This window comes from Apium graveolens, chromosome 9 (genome assembly GCF_009905375.1).
Source record: "Apium graveolens cultivar Ventura chromosome 9, ASM990537v1, whole genome shotgun sequence".
Taxonomy (NCBI): domain Eukaryota; kingdom Viridiplantae; phylum Streptophyta; class Magnoliopsida; order Apiales; family Apiaceae; genus Apium; species Apium graveolens.
In genome coordinates, this window is record NC_133655.1 from 231,828,016 (window position 1) to 231,849,567 (window position 21,552).

At 35.3% G+C, this 21,552-nt stretch overlaps 2 protein-coding genes across 3 annotated transcripts; both read right to left on the minus strand.

The window, feature by feature from the left end:
• Window positions 1-2,659: 2,659 nt before the first annotated feature.
• Window positions 2,660-4,599, minus strand: LOC141682427 (acyl carrier protein 1, chloroplastic-like). Of its 2 annotated transcripts, none has more exons than XM_074487119.1 (4): window positions 4,340-4,599; window positions 3,671-3,769; window positions 3,146-3,271; window positions 2,660-3,028 (listed from the first exon to the last, which is right to left on the minus strand). In XM_074487119.1, exons 1-4 carry the CDS (start codon window positions 4,397-4,399, stop codon window positions 2,897-2,899), a joined length of 417 nt encoding a protein of 138 aa, XP_074343220.1. In that variant the 5' UTR covers window positions 4,400-4,599; the 3' UTR covers window positions 2,660-2,896. The 2 variants fall into 2 exon arrangements, with proteins under 2 accessions (XP_074343220.1, XP_074343221.1); XM_074487120.1 differs by having other exon boundaries at window positions 3,146-3,268; window positions 4,340-4,591.
• A 6,504-nt stretch (window positions 4,600-11,103) lies between these two features.
• LOC141684167 (sodium/hydrogen exchanger 1-like) lies at window positions 11,104-17,859 on the minus strand. Its single transcript, XM_074489006.1, has 15 exons — window positions 17,620-17,859; window positions 16,877-17,136; window positions 16,643-16,761; window positions 15,759-15,856; window positions 14,775-14,834; window positions 14,644-14,690; window positions 14,370-14,564; window positions 14,141-14,187; window positions 13,909-13,975; window positions 13,722-13,822; window positions 13,489-13,590; window positions 13,253-13,391; window positions 13,102-13,164; window positions 12,782-12,865; window positions 11,104-12,063 (listed from the first exon to the last, which is right to left on the minus strand). The coding sequence occupies exons 2-15, from the start codon at window positions 17,054-17,056 to the stop codon at window positions 11,722-11,724; spliced, it is 1,644 nt and encodes a 547-aa protein (XP_074345107.1). The 5' UTR covers window positions 17,057-17,136; window positions 17,620-17,859; the 3' UTR covers window positions 11,104-11,721.
• Between the last annotated feature and the right edge of the window lie 3,693 nt (window positions 17,860-21,552).

The window sequence follows — 21,552 nt, forward strand, 5'->3', positions numbered from 1 at the left end:
GTAATTCGAGTTCAAGGGGATATAAATGTGTGCACGCTAATTGAGTTTTAAAAAATGTATAATAGTAACGTAATTCGAGTCCAGTAAATGCAAGCTTGTACACTTACACAATTTCAAAAAATGTATAATACTCCCTCTGTCCCAAATTATATGTCTTATTTGATTTTTTACGGTTAAATTGACTCAACTTTGACCGTAAATAAAAACTCATTATTTCGATATTTTAAAAACCTGAAAATTGCATATTAAAGTATATTAAATGTACTTTCTAGTGATATAATTTTTATACATATTTTCAATTATATACTATATAAAATTTTCATTCAAAATAAAATCAGTTTGACCGTAAAAAATCAAACATGACAGATAAATTGGGACGGAGAGAGTAGGTAAAAAGGGTTGTAACTTTGATCGAACTAAGTCGAAAAGCGAGTCCAAGTTCGGATATTTTTAAACTAGTCTAGCCGTTTGTTTAACTTAAATGAACTTGTCAAAATCAGGAATGATTTAACTGATTTAATTCAAATTATAAACAAAGTTTCAACTCGATTCGAGCAGGATTTTTGAGTCGAGCTTAATTGAGTACGGTACATTATTAACTTCGTATATGAGGTCGAGTCAAGATAAGTTTAGATAAATGAGCTTTAGGAGCACAGCTTCAATTACAAGGCTAGTTGCAGGGAAGTGTAATGTTATCATATGTTCGCATAATTTGTTGAAAACCTTGTCTTCTTCTCCAACATTGCCAACCTGTATCTTCTAATCAATCTCCTATAATCACCATCCACATGCTTTGTATACCCCACCCTATGAATGTTTTTCTAACCATAACTTTTTCATATTCTAAAATCTAAATCATAACTCTGCCCCTTGAAAATCCCACTTTCGCATAGCTCCTCCTCATTGCACATTTATTAAAGTGAGTTGCACTAGAAAAACCTATCATTCTTTCTTTGTATATAGTAGATGGCATCTTTTATGGTATTGCTTATGGCAGTCACACTCACTACCATGTCTTTTATGGTCTCAGTTTCATATTCTTCACCTTCTCATCAACTCAAAATAGATACGATACCAGCAGCACCAGCATTGCTGCCTAATACTGTCCCCGCACCTCCATCTACCAAGATATCACCAGATATTTCACCGCTTTTGCCATCTTCTGGTGGTGTGATGCCTTCAACTGACTCTGCTTCCATCCCAACTATCCCTTCAAACCCGAGCCAAAACCCCGATGAAGTAGCCGCTTTTAGCCCGGATTCTGCACTTTCACCATCTGGGCACTTGCGCGATTCATCTGCGGGGACACTGAGCATGATCAGGTCTTTAAAGTTTGCAGTGTTTATGGTCTTTTTTTCATGCTGGTCAATTCACAATTTTGCAGTTTAAGAAGGTATCTATTGGCGTAAGAATGAGCAACTAGCTACTGTTCCTAGCTGTACATGTTAGTTATGTGAAAAAATATTTTATGTATAGTGTTCATTACAATAATGCACTACAGTTCCTGGTCAGTGGCATGTTTAGTACCAGTTTGAGTATCTACTTGATTGGGGTGGGGGAAAAATCCAAAAGTAACTCTATTTGGTCAGGTGATCAATCATCTAGATTACTTTTGTTATTGTTTTAATTAAGGCAGTTATATATTTAATTAATCATTGTAATGAGCATATGATCGGTTTATACTCTTTGTATTACAAGTTCTAAATATTTTGAGAGAATCTAAGTTCGAAATACTTTGGGTACAGATTCTCTGGTTACTGGATATCAGAACTTTTCATGTCCATGTAACCTTTGTTTGATCTGAAATCTACAACTTAATAACTACAGAGTGTGGTATAAACCTAAATAACTTGGTTATAAAATTTTAAATAGGCTAAAAGTATATTGTTACTTATATATTAGCTTCAATTCGGAAGCTGCAAAATTTCTTTTGCCTTTGATTTCACATACTACTTTATTTCAAAATCTGAAATAAAAATAATTATAGATTTGACCGAGGAGTAATCTATTTATCTACTCTTGTTATTCTACTATTATTACCGGGCATGATTATGATTATATAAGTAGGGACAAAGTAAAAGGATATCTTCATGAAAAAGCACTCATCCTTGATCTTACAAAGGTTCAAACAATCTACTATAAAGAATTCAATTCAACAATCTACTATAAAGAACTCAATTTTAATGCATAATCTTTCAAAAACATAAACCGTCAAGGACACTGATGCTAATGTACTTCAAAGATCAGATCAAAACACACACATAGGTATCCCTGTTTGTTTAGCAAATCATAGAAGATTGTCACTCTGCCATACCTAAGCACGGCCTTGATCATCACTTGGAAACACCTGAGGGCTGCTCTGATCACCCTATACAAGTGTATGGACCGTTCTACATAGAAAGATTACATCATGGTTATAAACTTTGTCAAGAGAAAAAATGAATAGTTGACAGAATACCACTGTTGGATATTGCAGCAATTTACTTAAATATTCTGCCCTATCAATACCGTGTAATGTATTCCTAATTATTTAATATAGCAAAGCAGAGTTGCCTGTTCCATGTGAGTATATATGCTTACTACACCCCATTTGTCACAAAGAACACAAATATATCAAAAAAACAATTAACTGGAGCATAATTAAACCAAGAAGCATTCAGCAGATATGGCGACGACCCCGCGATTTTTAACTCAAATATATGATCTTTTGATAAACTCCAACTAGGAGTCTTGGAAGACAACATAAAACACAACAAAACAAGAGAAAGAACAAAGCTCTGCGACTCTAACAACGAAGACTAAATGTAAAGTTAATCTTTAATAGCTACAGCTACATTGCATACTGGCAGACTTAATTTTCTTCTGAACATGTTTTTGTAGAATTTCCCCTCATTCTTTAAGCACTGCCCTTCTTCTCAACAAGATTCTCGATCAAATCTGCTGCATCCTGCACGGTAGCAATGGTCTGTGCACTTTCCTCCTCCACGCTGATTCCAAATTCCTCTTCGAGTCCCATCACAATTTCAACCTATAAAAGGAAGTTGTAAACATTCTCAGTTAGCGAGAAGAAAGTATCAGCCTATTAAATATGTAGAATGGATGTCATGTAAAGCATGATAACAATTTGAAAGTTAGTAATTTATACTGTGTCCAGAGAATCAGCCCCAAGAGCTGCAAACTTTGAGTCTCCAGTGACTGCAACATCAGACTGTAATGCCAGTTGCTTCCTGACGACTTCACATACCTTATCCACAGTCTCAGGTTTGGCCTGCTTAAAGAAATAACATTTTGCTTAATTTGCAAAGGCTTTAAACAATATAAGTAGCATGATAAAAATTGCAACTGCCAAGCCGTATTAGATTATTTTAAGTAGTTTAAGATAATACCTTAAACTACCTTGATGCTAGCAAGAAGGAATAGCTAATTGTAAGAATGATAACACAACTTTTGGTGGAATTAAATTCAATTCATCTATTGCATCTAGTGCTATATGTGGGAGTAATTATAAGAAACGAGCACTATACGCAACATTGCAGGATTTTTTGATGTTTTGAATTTAGATTCTAATATTGTTGTCCAATATTAACAACATAACCACATTAAAGTTTTTAAATTTTGGAATGTAACATCAGAATACAGAACAAGAAAACAAATGTTCTTAGAAGCATACTGCGCAAGAAACCCTGAAGCGACGCGATGCTGACTGCAACCTAAGTGCAGGGAAAGATCTCTCATTGATGGAGAGTGAGACTGAATTGTTGGCAAGTCCCTGCAGGATTCAACAATAGAAGAGTCAGTGAAACCCAATCACATTACAGGAGATTAATATTTATCTATAATTTCATAAATTGATGAATTGACAACCAAAATCGAGCAATCAATAGAATTTAATCTAGAATTAAAAAAAAAGGTCCTGCCACAGAGAGTTTGAAATACCAATATTCCCAATTAAGTGAATTTCAGATATAATGTAATTCATAATGGATGCAATGAGCAGCTTAGAAGTAAGTATTAATAAAATCTTAAAATTAATCGAAAATCACAGATTTAAAAATCAATTGATAGCTATATATACAACAATTGAGGTAGAGTACAGAACTAATAGCAGCCTTTACAGCATTGATAAAAGCACAAATGTATAAACACAAACATATAAGCTAAAACGAACAAACAATTGCAAGTTAAAAATGAAAATAATACAATAATTCGAGAAATCGAAAACATAAACAACAAAGATTCAATCTTTAGCCACAAAAACGAACTTGATAACAAATTAAAGTAGAGACAAAGCAAAAATAACGAAGATTAACAAAAAGGGGGGGGGGATGTAGGATGGTACCTTGTTGAGAGAGAGAGAGGAAGCGAGGGGAGAGGAGAATGAAATAGTAGAAGCAGCCATTTTGGAGATGAAAACAATTCTAGTAGATCCAAAATTTATATATCAAAGCTGAGACTGGATTTATTTTGATAGGCAGGAGTAGGACTCGGCAGGAATGGAGTAGGACTGGGTTGTGTTTATTTTACTTTGGTTACTCCCACAAATTAACGAAAGTTTTCGATTTTCGAAACAAACAGTTCACATGATGTATCTAATTTTTTAAAAGTATACTTTCAAAGTATTAATATCAAATTCAAAAATAGTAATAAGCAACACATAATCTCCACAGAGATAATGCCGATTACAGTACAGTCAAAATGTATCTTTGATTTTTAAATAGTACCCTAACTATAATGTGATTTGTTATCCAAATTCATGTTATACTAGTACATATAGAGACATGGCCTTTTTAGATCCTAGTCCAATACTAATCGTCTTGCTAATTGGCAAGTAAGTTTTTCTCTCTGTCTATGTGACAGTTGTTTGAACAGTTTTAGTCCATTTTGCTCATGCTTATTACGTAAGACCTCTTGATAAACATGACACATTCTCAGCAATTATTGGAGGAATTGTATGCAAATCTCCGATTGGAGGACAAAGAAGATGGAGGAATCATGGTGGAGCAAACTGCGATTACAGAGCCAAGACAAACATACGTTCTTGTTTGGAGGTTTTTGACGGAAAAGAATATTAACTTCAATGCGATGTAACATGTTCTAGCACCTTTATGGAGGCCTAAGGAGGGGATGGAAGTGTGGGTTTAGATATTCATTTGTGTTTTTTCACAAAATAGATTTGCAGAAAGTGGTAGAGGGAGGCCCATGGTCATTTGAACAATCAATATTAGTTTTATATCAGTTAAAGGAGAATGAAGATCCACACACCATAAGACTGCAGGAGATTGAAGTTTGGGTACAGGTGTATGATGTTCCAAGGGGATGCATATCAGAGAACATACTTAAGAGTGTGGGAATGGCGCTGGGTAGGTATATTAAGATGGAACCACTGAATCTTGGTGGAACATGGAAACAATATTTACGTATTATAGTGGCCATGAACGTGGAAAAACCATTGAAGAGGCGAATGAAACTCAAACAAGATGGGCAAAATTGGAGTTGGATTAACTTCAAATATGAAAGATTGGGTACATTTTGCTTTGTCTGTGGGATCCTAGGACATTTTGAGCGCGAATGTAACATTGTCTATGCTAACTCAGATAAGGTGGTGGAGAAAACATATGGATCTTGGCTTAGAGCTCCGTCCAGAAACGTAAAAAATAATACGGGGGCAAGATGGCTGCGTACTGCAGGTGATGGGGAGAACCAGTGGTCCAGTGCAGCCAACATTGGTGGATAGTCGAGTATGGCCCAGGGAGGAGGAAGTGGGCACCCGAAATTTATGGAGATTGAAGGAGTATTACACGGAGTTGATGGAGATAATGGGGTAATCCAGATACAACAGAGAGACAATTTGGAGCGGGAAAAGGGAGCTGTTAAACAGTCAACTATTGTTCAAAATAAGGATTTAGTAGGAAAAGAAGATAATATACAAAGTGATATAGTTGTGATTGACCCAAAAAGACGGAGAGTAGATGAAGAAAGTCATGGCAAAAATAACGGCCTTACCATTACACAAGATACAGGTAATCAATTTATTAATGGGCCAAAAAACTTGCAGCTGGCGGGTCCTGGATTCCAGGCCCGCCCATCATCATGAGTCTACTAGCCTGGAACTGTCGTGGTATGGCCCAACCACGTGCAGTTCGATTTCTGAAAGAAATCAATAACCAATATAGGCCAAGTATTATCTTTTTAAGTGAGACATTAGTAAAAAAACAAAAAATGGAAAAAATATGTAAACAACTAGGGTTTGTTGGTTGCTATGCGGTTGATGCCCATAGGCATGGGGGAGGTGTTGCTCTACTGTGGAGAAATATTAGTGGAGTTCAAATATTAAGTAGCTGCAGTAATTTTATAGACTTTGAAGTTACTAATGAAGTAGTGGGAAGGTGGAGATACACGGGATATTATGGATATCCCGAACATGATAAAAGAATAGACTCGTGAAATTTGCTTCGAGAGTTAGCTGGAAGATCATCGCTCCCTTGGTGTATTATCGGGGACTTCAACTATATCATGGTAATGGAGGAGAAAAGAGGAGGGAGAAGACGACCAAGACATCTAATGGAGGGTTTCTCATAGGCGGTGATGGATTGTGGTTTAGTGGATCTTGGATACACGGGTGAGAAGTATACTTGGGAGAGGTCGAGGGGTACTGATCGATGGATTCAAGAAAGGCTAGATAGGGGATTGACAAACAAGGAGTGGATAGAGTTGTTTCCTAGTGCAGAAATTCAGGTATTGGAAGTTTCTACCTCGGACCATATGCCACTGTATCTTCAGCTGAACAGGCGTGTGTATATGCCAAAAGTAAGAAGGTTTAAATTTGAAAATATGTGGATTCGTGAGCAAGAGTGTAGAAATATTATACAGACCTGCTGGAACAAGGAAGGGGTTGAGGAAATCTTAGATAAAATGGCTGAATGTTGTGCTAAGCTCGAAGAATGGGGGGTGGAATGTTGAAAGAGATGCGTGTTCAGTTAATAAACTACAGGAAATAATTACGTAAATTACGATCTCGAAGGGATAACGACGGTATTCAGAGGTACAATCAGTTGAGATGAGAGTACTTACGGTTGCTGGAGAAACAAGAGATATATTGGAAACAAAGGGCGAAGCAGTTTTGGCTTAAGGAAGGAGACAATAATACACGATTTTTTCATAAATATGCTTCGGTGAGAAAGGATCATAATAAGATCAAGAAATTGAAGGGTGCACAAGGAGTGTGGAGAGAAACAGATGAAGAAATTAAGGAGGTGATCGAGAGCTATTTTGTTGATCTATTTTGCACATCGGCTACATGGGAGCAGATGTCAGAACGGGACAAAGTTACTAGGGTTACGGAAGAACAGAACCGTGATCTGATGCTATCTGTTACAGACGAGGAAGTAAAGGCAGTTGTGTTTGCTATGCATAGGGAGAAGGCACCAGGGATCGACGGGTTAAACCCGGCGTTTTTCCAGACGTACTGGAGCATAGTGGGGGGTGATGTAATAAAATTTTGTCGAGAGTTTTTTGATACAGGACAACTGCCAAGAGGAGTGAATAATATACTTGTGTGCCTTATACCGAAAATTAAACACCCAAAGCAGATGACAGACTTAAGGCCAATATCCTTGTGTAATGTGTTGATGCGTATCCTCTCTAAAGTAATAGGGAACAGGTTGAAACCGTGCCTCAAAAGTATAATCTCAGAAAAACAGAGTGCATTCATTGAAGGTAGATTACTGACTGATAATGCTCTAATTGCTTTTGAGGTCAATCATTTTATTAAGAGGAAAACGCAAGGAAAAAGTGGTATAACGGGTTTAGAAATTGACATTTCTAAGGCCTATGATTGGTTGGAATGGAGATATGTTGAAAAAATGCAACATAAATTTGGATTTCATGCTAAGTGGGTTGATAGAGTTATGGCATGTGTAAAAACAGTGTCGTGTGGATCTCCGCACAATGGGGATGTGTTTGGTGAGGTGGTTCCACAACGGGGGCTCCGACAGGGAGACCCCATATCACCATACTTATACATATTGTGTGCTGAGGGATTGAGCGCAAGTATTCGAAGGTATGAAGAAGTGGGTTTATTGCATGGGTGTAAGGTGGAAAGAGGAGCTCCGAGTATCTCTCATCTGCTATCCGCAGATGACTGCTACTTCTTTTTTAAAGCCTGTAGATCGGAAGCAGCCATCATGAAGGACATATTGGCGAGGTACGAGAAACTCTCAGGCCAGGTTGTTAATTATAGCAAGTCGAGTATTACATTCAGTCCCAATACTCATGAGCAAATTAAAACAGAGGTTTGTGAGCAGCTGCAAGTCCTGGAAATTGACAAGCCTGAAAATTATTTAGGCATGCCCATGTGTGTGGGGAAGAATAAAATGGAAACATTTGGTTTTCTGAGTGACAAATTTGATAAAAAACTGCAAGGATGGAGCAATAAAGAGTTATCTAAATGAGGTAAACTCTTGTTATAAAAATCTGCAGCACAGACTATACCAAGTTTTTGGATGAGTCTCTTCTTGATTCCGGTAACTCTTTGTGAAGGCTACGCTTTTTGGTGGGGACACGGACAAGCTGGGAAGGGTGTGAGATGGATGGCGTGGGAGAGGTTGTGTATGCCGAAAAGAAACGGAGGATTGGGAGTGCGTAATTTAAAGAAGTTTAATCTAGCCATGTTGGCTAAACAAGGATGGAGGATTTTGAATGAGAGTAATACTTTAGTAGCAGCCATTATGAAAGCCAAATATTTCCCCACTACTGATTTTTTAAGTGCACAATTAGGGTCAAACCCTAGTTATGTATGGAGGAGTATTATGAGTGCACAAGAAATTGTGAAAATGGGTACTCGAAGAAAAATTGGTAATGGTGCATACACTAAGGTCTGGGGTGTACCTGGAGGATAGTGGAAGATTTACAGTTCGTAGTTGCTACAGGATGCTGCACGGTGAACAGAGTAATGTGGATACAAGTTTCTGGAAATGATTATGGACTCTTAAAATGCCTGGTAAAGTGGTGAACTTTCTCTGGAGGGTTTGTAGAGGATGTTTGCCAACTATGCACGCACTGCAGATGAAGCAGGTGGATTTGAATTCATAGTGCCCCTGGTGTCATACTGAGGTAGAATATGATACTCATGTCTTGTTCACTTGTGATTTTGCTCAAACACTGTGGCGTAGTTCTGGTTTACAACAGTTGGTGCAAATATGGCCAAACGATACAGCAGTTATGACTATAATGAGGAGTTTTGGGAATTGCAACAGGGAACAATGTGTGTTGGTGGGAATGGTGTGCTGGGCTCTTTGGAACAGACGGAATAAATGGGTTTGGGAATGAGCGAACAGGTCAGCTTTTGGGGTTAAAGCGTCAGCTATAAATTTGTTGCATGAATGGCGTGAAGCACAAGTGCTCGTAGGAGGTGGGAACCAAAATGTTGTAGCAGGAGTAAGGGTTTGGGTTAAACCACCTTTTGGCTGGGTAAATGTGAATGTAGACGCTGCAATTTTTCAAAATGGGTATATTGGAGTAGGATGTGTGATGCGAGATACGAGTGGGCAGTTTTTAGGTGCTCGTTGCATGAGAATAGAAGGGGCTTGGCGACCACAGGAGGCAGAAGCAATAGGCTTGAGAGAAGCCTTGTCTTGGGTGAAAGAAAAGAACATTACTTGCTGCGTGTTCGAAACAGATTCAAAGAATCTAGCTGATGCATGTAATGGTATACCTGGTGAGGCTTATTTTGGTACTATTGTCTCATATTGTATTTCTATAATGAAGCACATTGATCAGGTGCTAGTTAGTTTCGCTTACAGATCTGCGAATATGGTAGCCCATGTGTTAGCAAAGGCTACATATTCTATGTCAGATATAGGTGAATGGCATGTCACTCCACCTGATTTTATTGAACATGTACTACATATTGATAATGTTTAATGCAAGTACGTTTTATTCAAAAAAAAAATATCAAACTGAAAAATAAGAAGACTTTTAAAATTCTATACTTTAAGAATAACTTTTTTTGAATTTGCATGAGATAATATATATCCTCAACCCGATCTGGTCAAAACCCGGTCAAAAGTCGGCTCAGGCCTCGACGTGCCCTATAATTTTAGGCAAAGCCCGGGCCGGTTAAATGTCCGGACTTTTGCCCGGCCCGGTCCTTCGACCGGTACGATTAAAATCCCAAAAAAACTCGATTAAAATCTGATTATTTTAATATATCTTCTTATATATTTATGACATTTACTATAGATATAAATAATACTTTAAGCACATATATATATTTACATATTTGTAATTAATAATACTATTTATATAATTTGTTGCAGAAATAATGAAAGAAGATATAGTAAGTATATTATATATATTTGACATTTGATAAAACATATTATTTTATAAATATTTTTATTTTTTGCCGAAATTAAATGTTTTCAATGAGATAATATTTTCATTAAATATTTTACGCAAACTAATACATTTTTACGATAATCTAGTTGCTAACATATGTAGTTTTAGGAATCTCTAATAAATTCGATCCGATTTAAATTAGGATCGAATTTAAATTACAAAAAAGCCCGGCCCGATCCGAACCGGCCCGAAAAAAAGTCTGGTTAGGCCCGTCTGGAGAACCCATACGGGCTCCGACAGTTTCGGAAAGTCTGGTCCGGCCCGGCCTGGTCAAAATCAAAACCCGAAAAACCCGGCCCGGTCAAAACCCGGCCTTTTTAAGGTCCGACCGGTAGGCCTTTCCTACATCTCTATGCAAATACCATGCTCAAACTCTGAACAAAAGGCGGCTTTGCTAAGCTCTGGTTGAAGAATCAAGGTCCTGGTCTACAGTGGAACTATTAATTTCAAATATGTTTGGATCACAATGCTGATGTATACATAGTTGCTAAATGCTTGTAAATGCTTATCATCACTGAAATGAATACAATCACACTTCACAATCCACTAAACTTGAGCTTCCACAGGGCGCACAGGCCAATCATACTTGATACAGAAGATTGAGAAGAACTATTTTTGTGATTCTGTTATGCAGTAAATTCCACACTATAATTTAAATAAATAAAAAAAATAAAATCGGTTATTTGCGAGTACATGCTAGAGATGAACTACTGAGAGCATAACACATTCCATTTCAATAATACTTGATGAATTCTTTTCTGTAATCCAGGAAGTACTACATGTAAACACCGGAGGCATCCGTTGGCCTATCAACAAACAAAACTTAACAATACGATCTAAAACACTATTTTACAATCCAAATTGTTGATAAACATGAATCGAAGGATGTTCATCAGGGTACTATGTATGTTACAATCTCTAATTGTTCTCTAACCAAACTATAAAATCAAATTTTCCCAAAAAAAAATTATGTCAGGTATGAAGCGGCAATCTTGTAGACATCTGTCCTGGTCGCTGGAGTGACTGACCGAGAATACAAGATTGGATGAAAAAGATAGCTACCAAAATGAATAGAATACACAGACAAGCTCTGTGTGCTCCACACCCCGTAGAGCACTTGCTAGGAAGCAAATTGGTAAAAAGAAAAAGGCTTGACAACCGCAAACAAGTCATCACCGGTGCAAATCCGATATATATAGTGAGATGCTGTAAAATTGGTGGAAGTTACTCAGTTGTGCTGGTAACATCGCCACCCAAGAACAAACCTCAAAAGACGAGCATATTTCAATGCAACACTGAAGAACAAGAAGGCTGTAACATGTTTTGTCACTTACTCGTGTCCATTTTCCATTGAGAATCATCTTGCTCTGTTGGTGAGCCAGGAACATAGGGTACGAAACCTCGTCCACCAAAAACAGGGCGCATGAAGGCATTATCAAATTTTCTCCAATAATGGTGGACAGATCGAGAGGGTGCTGTCAGAAGCATCCTTAAGCTAGTCGGACGGGTTATGGTTGAGCCTAGATCAGCTTCTGAATCTTGAGCATTTATAAGAAGAGGTACAGTGAAAGATTTAGGAGTGAGTGATTCAGACGAAATCATGCTGACCAAGTGTTTGGGGGAAGGTAGCAAGTGTCTAACTAGAGGCTTGGTGAGCAATCCAAATACCTGCATAAATCCAACAAAAATCTCAAGACATTGCTAATTTATGAATTCAATTATCTACAGGTGTTGCCTTTGAAATTGGAATGAATAATTATATTACATTTTGTTTTTGTAGTATTCCAATATTAGTTCTGTATATATTTGATTTGAAAGCCCTGGTGGCACATATAGATTCAAAGACTAGGATTGGTAACTAAATGAAGTCGAGCAGGATTAGCTGCCCAAAAATTTAATTTCAGGTCAAACTTAATGATGTATTCCTCATCTCTGCCATGAATAAAAAGCACCCGTAAATGTTCCAAATCAGAGTGACTTATGTTTCGCTTGGTTTTGGTGAAATTGAACGGAACTGGAGTCCTAAGCTATATTATTAAATATTAATTAAAAAGCAGCTCACACAAACTACATCCTACATGTCTACCAGTTATAACATTCTAAGTTTCATCAATTTTTCTTCCTCTCTTTCGCCTCTTCCATTTACCAGCTTTTATTACTTCCACCCCCCTCCACCTCTAATTTCATGTATTCCTTCCCCATCCCACCTCATACCGTAACAACCAATCAAATTATTCTACTTCCTAATCGTGTCTTGTTGTTTTTTTAGTTTTTCCTCACTCCTCGAGCAAACTACTGCAATTCCTACTTCCCTCCCTTACATCCCACACCAAAGCATTAATGGACAGGGCACAGGGCTGAAATGTGAAAAAGTTAGAAGTCTTACCACTGTGCTGAAAAGAACTACTGTGATGGTACTGGTGATCATGATTGCATTTCCACGTAGTGTAGTGTGTCCTTCTCTTGTAAACTGCATGATGAAAAAAAGCTCAGTCAAACACATACCATGTTCCCGCATACATTTCGTGCACAATCCACCTTCATTTTTTTATGGCCCATAAGCATGCTAACAATAAACAAGACTAAAAAGCTTCAAAATCACAACGTTGATGGGGTTGAGTTTTATACACTTCTCTTAATTTTCCAATTAGATACATATAGGTAAAATCACAATTTCACTGAAAAAATTAAAAGGGAAACAATTGCCTGATTGTAAGCAAGGGCCATTGAAACAGCACCTCGCATAAGACCAGCCCACCAAATTGTAACCTGTAAAATCAGGGGAAAATGGGTTTATCTACTTCATTCGCCAACAAGTTACTCAAAATGAATACAACAAAGAATATACAACCCATACTTGCTGTTTTAGCTCGATTTTATTTTCGGGAGACTTTTTGGTCAAGTTGGATAAGAATGATAAAGGGAAAACAAAGGCTGCCCTGCCTGCTAAAATCAGTCCCAACAGAACAGAGCTTACTCCAATTGATGTTCCAGGGCTAGGGAAAAGAATATTAAAAGTTAGAATTTAAAACAGTCATCCATTACAATTGATCTTTGACACTTAGCAAGCACAAAAGATAACAGCAAACTTACCTGTCGCTTACATATCTCCACTTCTCAATATCCAAGGCATCCATACCAACATAAAGAAATATAAATATTTCAGCAATGAATGACAATGTTGCAAAAGTATGCCTGAGGAAGTGCAGAAAACATGTCACTAACAGAAAGATATTGGGTGTATTGTTTTGTAAATAACAGAACTAGAATAAAAGGGTCAAAGGGATATATGTTAACAGCAATTGATGGTACTTAAAACAACTTACTTGGTAGTGACTCTTGAACTTTCAGTGACGTTATGCCAGGTATAATGAGACATCACAATTCCACAAAAGAACACTGTGAGGATAGCACTTAAATCAAGCAACTGCAACAAATAATGGATCAGTATAATGTCAAAAACAAGCACCGATAAGTATGATTAATGGCCAAGTGATCTGCAGTTATGTTTACCTCAGCCAGCATGTAAGAAAGGTAGGCCATTAGTATCATGATAGCAACCTCTCTATCAGTAGAGTGCCTGAAAGCAATAACAAATTAGAAGTCAACAAATAATTAATTAGCTAAATAGCCAATTGCCAAATACAAATGTAGCACGGATTTCATCTCAAAATGCCTATATACTGAGATTCTAGAAAGTATAGATTAGAGTTAAACAAAGAAAATGTGGTACAAATTTACTAACCGTCCAAAGTAGAGCTTTTTAATGATAAATGCACTAAGCAGTCCAGCCTGCAGAAGATGAAAGCAAAGTGTAACATTCATTAGTACTTCACCAAAAGCATATTGATGCTAACACTTAGGGAGATACATGAGAGAGGGGGGGGGCAAGAGAGAGGAGGAGGGAGGGAGGGGGAGGGAGGGAGGGAGGGAGAGAGAGAGAGAGAGAGAGAGAGAGAGAGAGAGAGACTTACGAAAACTCCCAGTAAAGTGCTCGAGATAAATAGATATATAAAATTGCCGACTAACTGCAAAGCTGTAACTGCGTCGATATGAGACAAGTCAAAGTTCTGAACTGCATTGAAAAGGACTACTGATGTGGCATCATTAACGACACCTTCCCCGAAAACTAGACTATATAGTAAGGGTGTATCATCTTGATTAAGCACCTGCAGCATTAAATATAGCATTAGAAAGCAGACAGATGTTGCACTCCTGAATAACTACAAGTTCTTAAGCCTTGTATACCTGCAATGTACAAACAGAATCCGTGGCAGAGAAGATTGCACCAATTGCTGGATAAAAAGTAATAGAATCAGGTGATATGTGATAAGAAAGAGTACATTGGAATATAATGTTGACCGAAAAAATAAACTTACCCAGAAAATCTCCTATCTCAAGAGAACCAATATTCATGTTTTTGAAGAAGTGGATAGCACCTGGTTCAAGAAGATGTTGGATTTAATTACTATTTACACCTATATAACTAAGTATAACCGCAGAGCTAATCTAATACTGTTAATCCATTTTTATAGTGTTGAGCAATTCTAACAAACGAATCCTGATGTTTATCAGGTTAATTATGCATCTAAGATGCAAAGCTACGGGTGCGCGGATACATGGATTCGGAAAATAAAATAAAACGAGATTCGCTGTGGGGGGTAACGCAAATTTATTAACATTATAAAAATATATTTGATGTTATGAATGATGAATATCTTTAACAATACTAATAGTTCTATGCAAATTGAATCAAATACTTGATATAAACATCTAAAACACACGAATTTAAACTAAAATCACTTATGTTATGTTTGTAGTACAAATATCAAAAAGATGAATTTTAATTGAGTATATTGAGAATCCAAGTATTCCCAAGATTCCGAGTATCTGATACAGGTGTGCGTGGGGATAAGGGGATTCGTTGGGTTACCGAAAATCCCTGCTTTCTAGTTATGCATTAAAGAAAAAGGTTGAAATCTTGACTTCAAAAGTAAAAAGTTAATAATTGCACAAGGGTTCCAAATTTGAAAAATAGTACAGGGGAATCAATAATCATAGTTGATTTTAAATATATACTTTAACTACCCGGTTGAGAAAATTAATGCAAGCACATAAACCAACATAAAATTTATAAATATATTAGGCTTCTATTGCATGCTCATAGTTGCTTAATTGGCTAAAAAGAGTCCGGGTGTTTCTGTAGAATTTGTTGTCAATACAACTATACAAGTGCAATGAACGTGCTGGTCTAGGCTTCGCAACACAGAGTCTGAGACACTGTATATAACAATCTTTCTCTTCAAAAAGATAAATGTTTTCAAAGTAAAGGAGAAGAGCTTATAATGTGTGTACTTTCATACCCAACGATATTATGCTGAAAGATATCAAAGTACCGATGGCACCAAAGAGAGTGATAGTCATAAAGTTCCGAAAAAATTGTTTCTTTTTCACCTGGAACCTGATTTACACATTTGCCAAGAAAAAAAGTTATACTCTTAGTCTTAAGGTACATCAGCCTAGTATGTAGAACAAATATAAATGATTTCTTGCAACACTACATTATAGCATATAGCACTAAGCCACAACAAGTATAAAATAATCATGTCAGAAAAAGCATATAGAAGATCTACTCATCTGCTCATAATGGAAATTTGGTACTCTATGTTTTCTATATATCACAAATTACCATGCGTATAAACACTTAGCTTAATATATCGAGTCGCATGTAGAAAAACATATCTTGTTAGTGTATGACATACAGAGGACAACAGAGAGACGGAATGCCTATGAAAGAATATATAGTTAGTTGATGCATTTAACTTACAAACTTGTGAAATTGACACTTTTTAGTCCTTAATAAAATATAATAGTATACAATTCAAATTTATTATCTCTTCCAGAATATCCGAAACAGTTTACAGCTACTACTGCTGCATTTAAACGTAAATGTCTAAAACATGTAGGTATGCCGCATGCCTGCCCTCAACTATACAGTCAAATAAAGAACATGATCATTCAGGTAGATGGGTCGGGCTACGATTACGCAAATTGTTACTTATTTATTTCGGGTAGTTAATTAAAGTCTGGAGGTCATTTTGGTGCCTCCCTTTCTTTTCGAATTTAGGGTAGTTAAGACCAGATTCTATTGATTTACTTGTTAAAAATGAACTATAACCAAAAACAATCCAGCATTGACAATCACATACAAGCACACAGGGAAAGAATTAAACAGGTTACAACGTACCCAGCATTAAAAATGATAGGTGGAAGAAGATAGATGAAGAAGAGATCTTCACTGAAAACCAAGAGATGGGAATTCTTCCCTCCACTGAATAATAGAATAACAACTCCAGTGCAAAGCCCCTGCAAATAGAACAATCAGAGAATCAATACATAATACCACAAACATTCCGAGCAGATGAAAGCGCCTGAGCTTAAACATATGTGGTGATTCAAATGACTCAAGTAAAAAACTAACAATCGCAAGCGCTGTAATGGACTCATTCATCCATCGGCTCTCCTCCAACAGGTGACCAACAACTATACATGCACAAAGAAGTGCTACGAACAAGTTCACAGACACCACTGATGAGTGATCAGAGGTAGATAAATTATTCATCTTCGAAAGTACAGCGCCAAGAGCAAAACCCCCCATCATCTTATCTTCTAAGTCCCCCTTCCGTACCGAAAATCAGTCTCTCCCACCAAGTGTCAGCAAATAAACCAGTGCTGACAATACTGCAAATCAACAATTGTAAAAACAATTAAACAAGTCTCCAACTTTCTCAAAAATTCATTGTACACAAATGTTACTTAACTTTTTTAAATCAGTCAAATATAAACATATACAGATCAATTTATCATTTTTCATATTTAGTACCCTTATATTAAAATCTAAATTTTGAAGTAATCTGCAATTATGTACTTCTTGTATCGCCTAATATCAAACTCTTTTCCAACTCCACTAAACATAAATCTTAGATTAACATTAAATTATATTAAAAAAAATAAAATTATGCACAACAGATGGCATATATAGCACACACACAATACATCTCACATTCCACAAAAACTTCAAGAAATCAAATTAAAAAACTCATTTAGACATTGCTCATACAAATAAAATAAGCCCACATTTCTAAAAATTAAACCTATATAAAATATTTGTAACACAACATCGTACTTACAAAACAAAAATACACACAAGGGGAAGTAAATTACCTGAGAAAGATGAAGTAAGTTGCATAAAAATTGAAACTTGGAGCAAGATAAAACAAACCAACAAAAAGATCTCAGCTTTATAAGAAGTACTTGCTTACAATTCAAGCTGCAAAGAATGAATTTACTTCTAGAAACCAAGAAAATTCTTAAGGTGTATTGTGTAAAATGCAGAGAGATTGCAAAGAAAATTCTAGAGTGAGAGAGAGGAAACACAGAGAATGCAGAGAAGTTCTACTCTGCTTAAATACTTAATATTCTCCCTCCTTTTATCTTTCAATGTTAAAAAAGTCGTCTTGTCATTTTACAGTTGTTTTATTCACCTGTTATTGTTCTATACCTAATTTCCCATTTATTTCTGGACACTTTCCTTTTTGGAATATACATTCAATTCTATATATTTCTAAACTTACCAAAAATAGTAAAAATTTTATAATATAAATTTAACTACACCCCCTTACATCCATTACCTTCTTTCACTACACGGACTTTATATATTAAATATTAATTGGTCACACCACTTTATCCACTTTTCTTACTCTTTCTCACAATATTTCACGTTTTCTTAACCTCCATACTCAAACCAAACGTATACTTCTCAACGGGACGGAGGGAGTAATATGTAACCGGGTTTCAACAATTTTGGTAGGCAGACTCGTGGTTTTTCGCGGTGCGACGTGGACCAAAACCGTAAACTCGTAGGTCTTAAATTGCGCAAACCACACTATAAAAATGCGGTGTGTGGTGTGGTTTAAGCTATTTAAGAAAATAATAAATTTTAGTGTTGGCGGTTTACAATATTTTATATATCAATAAATGAATTAATAAATAAGTTCCAAGTTCTTCAAAATATAATTTTAGTAAACTAAATTATGAATTATAATTTCTATTTTTTTGGCATACATGAGATAAAATTTCAAATTATTTTAGTTATTGACCAAAAAAATGACATAAATAACACTTTTTAGAAGTAAATGACAATAATACCTATTATCAATATTTTGGCCATTTTTACCCATTAAATAATCATTCTCAGATTGGGTACTCAAAAAAAAATTCTTATTTTCTTTTGTAAAAATGCATTTTTCAAAAAAAAATCAAAAATAAATTTTGGTTTAAATACCCGATCTGAGAATGGGTATTCGGGTATATACCCAATCTGAGAAAGCGTATTTTTTTTATCGTAGGTAACCCGCAGCCGCTACCCTTCGGGTGCGCACTGGGTAAACCCTACGGGCTCACGCAATAGCCTGCAAACTACGTGAACCAAGGTAAACCACATTTAAGCGACAGACTCTGACTCAGGAGGCATAATCATAAATTCTCCTCCCGTGAGATTCGAACCTGTGACCAAGAGGACAATTTTTCTCTTTTTAACCAACTGAGCCAACTCTTGCGGGCCTGAGAAAGCGTATTTCATATACCTAAACTGAGAAAGCGTATCTCGACTTTTAAAAAATAAAAAATTATGTTAAATACCAGTCTAAGATAGTGTATTTCAAATACCGAATTTTGGAAAACATATTTCGTCGGTTTTTTTGCCGCATTTTTCAAATTTGATATTTTGGTCATCAATTTCAAAAAATTTGATATTTTTTGCAAGTATCCACAAAAAAATAATAAACGCTAGCATACAACCATCCAATGTAAACTGCAACATTGCTACATAAAATTTTATTATATATTTTTATTTATTTATATTATAAAGGGACAATAATATTATAAATACTATTTATTGTAAAGGTACAATAATATATATATATATATATTATAATATGCGGTGGGTGCGATTTGAACCACGAGAGTAAAGTCTCAAACCGCAAATTGCACCGTACCACGCGGTTCGACAAAAATGCAAATCACGACCGCATCACGAAAAGTTTAAATCACGCGGATCGGTGCAGGGTGTGCGGTTTGATAAACACCCCTACCTGTTATTGTTCTAAATATAATATGAAGTGTTTTCCATCCTTTTCTGATTTAGCGAATAATATGACCGGGTTTCAACAATTTTGGTACGCAGACTCGTGGGTTTTTGTCGGGTGTGTGTCCATTTGCACACATTAAACACTTATTTTTATTAATTTGAAATTGATATAAAGGCCGGGGATTCATAACATTTATGATGAAAATATCAATCAAAATTTGACACATTACTTCTTATTCTGTGTTCATGGACACACTAGAGAACATCCGTTTTAAAACAAATAACTTATGATTTAAAATGAATAATTAACTTATAACTTATAATTAGATCAATATTTATAAGTTGTACAAGTGTTTGAATAATTTTACTTATGAGTCAGAATCTTTTATAACTTAAATAAACTAAAATAAATAATCTTTAAATACATTATCTTAATTCATGAATTGTATATTACAAAAATATTTTAAACATATGTTTTAGAACTAAAGTTCATAAAAAAGTAAAAAATCTAAATAAGTTGAGAAAAAATACGTCGTTACTAACCTTCAATTTATCAATTTATAAGTTCTAAATTCAACTTATAATTTGAGTCGACAAATACTCGTCGATAAGTTATTTGTTATATGATTTATAAGTTATGGTCTGATGTGTGTAAATCATTCTCCCCCGTTCATTTTTTTTTAATTTTACACATATTTTAAAAAAAAAGTTTAATCATCTAATTAAAATTTTAATTCTTTTTTTGTAAATTATTATTTTTATTGCATACTTTCACATAAAAAATATTATTTACTATACGGTCAAAATTCTTCAAAAATATTTGAGAAAATCTTCAACAATATTTGAGAAAATGAAGATATTTTAAAGTTCTTTTTGAGGTGAATCTCGTAAAAGTGAAGATATTTGATTTTAAAAAAAATATCTAATACTCATTAGAAATATTTGTTCTAACTGGGTTATGAATCGCAAAGTAATTATAATTCATAGAAAATCATATTCCGTAAAATACATTTTATAGTTCGATCTACGTTCACCAAGAAGCTAATATGATTAGCTAAAATGATATAAAATAATTATTATGTAAAATTTGTCGAACCTCTTAGCTAATTTATTCCTGGAGTTGGTTATAATGATTGGTTATATTTTAAAATAGTATATTTTTATCATTTTAAATTATTATAATAGAATATATAATTTTGATATAGTAAATAAACTATGTGTAATTTAACTATGTTCGACAAATATAGTCAAGAGAGGTTGGCTAAAATTTTAGTTAACAAAAATGTACCTCGAGTGGATTAATTTTTACACGATCTCCATAATATTTATTTATGATATTTTTAACAAAGAATTTTTACCCATTAAAGATGCCAAAGCTATTGGCCTCCAGAATTTTTGGTCATTCAAAATTTTTTCTTTTGTATTCGAACGGAAATCTTTTTTTATTGAAACCTATATCAAAGGAAATCCAAGGAAATTTAATTGTACATGTATATGTTTTTTTGTTATTATTAACAAAAGATATAATGGATGTAATCATGGAGAAAATAAAGGGCCACCAATTTTCTAATTTACTAGAAAATAGCAATTATTATGTCTTGGATGGAATCTGCTCAACTAATACTTACCCTCACAAAGTCTATAGTGATGTTTGCAAATATACGTACATGTTCTAAACCATCTCCTCCATTAGGCACTAGTCATATATTTGAGTTGAAAATACACAGGTACAGATATTGACGCAATTAAGCACGTAGATAGCCATGTTCAGAACACGTATAGTACAAATAGCGCGATTTATGTGTAGGACTAGGATCAAACAAAACATGATTTTTACTCTTCCCGCTATTGATGTTGGGAACGTGGTCATCACGGTATCACAATTCACACACCTCGTATTTTGTATACATCGATATCATGCAACATCAATAACTAAAATCCAAATAAAAACTGCATAATTTTTCCAGCTTATCAACTACACAAGTTGCACTTATCTCTTATGTCTGAAT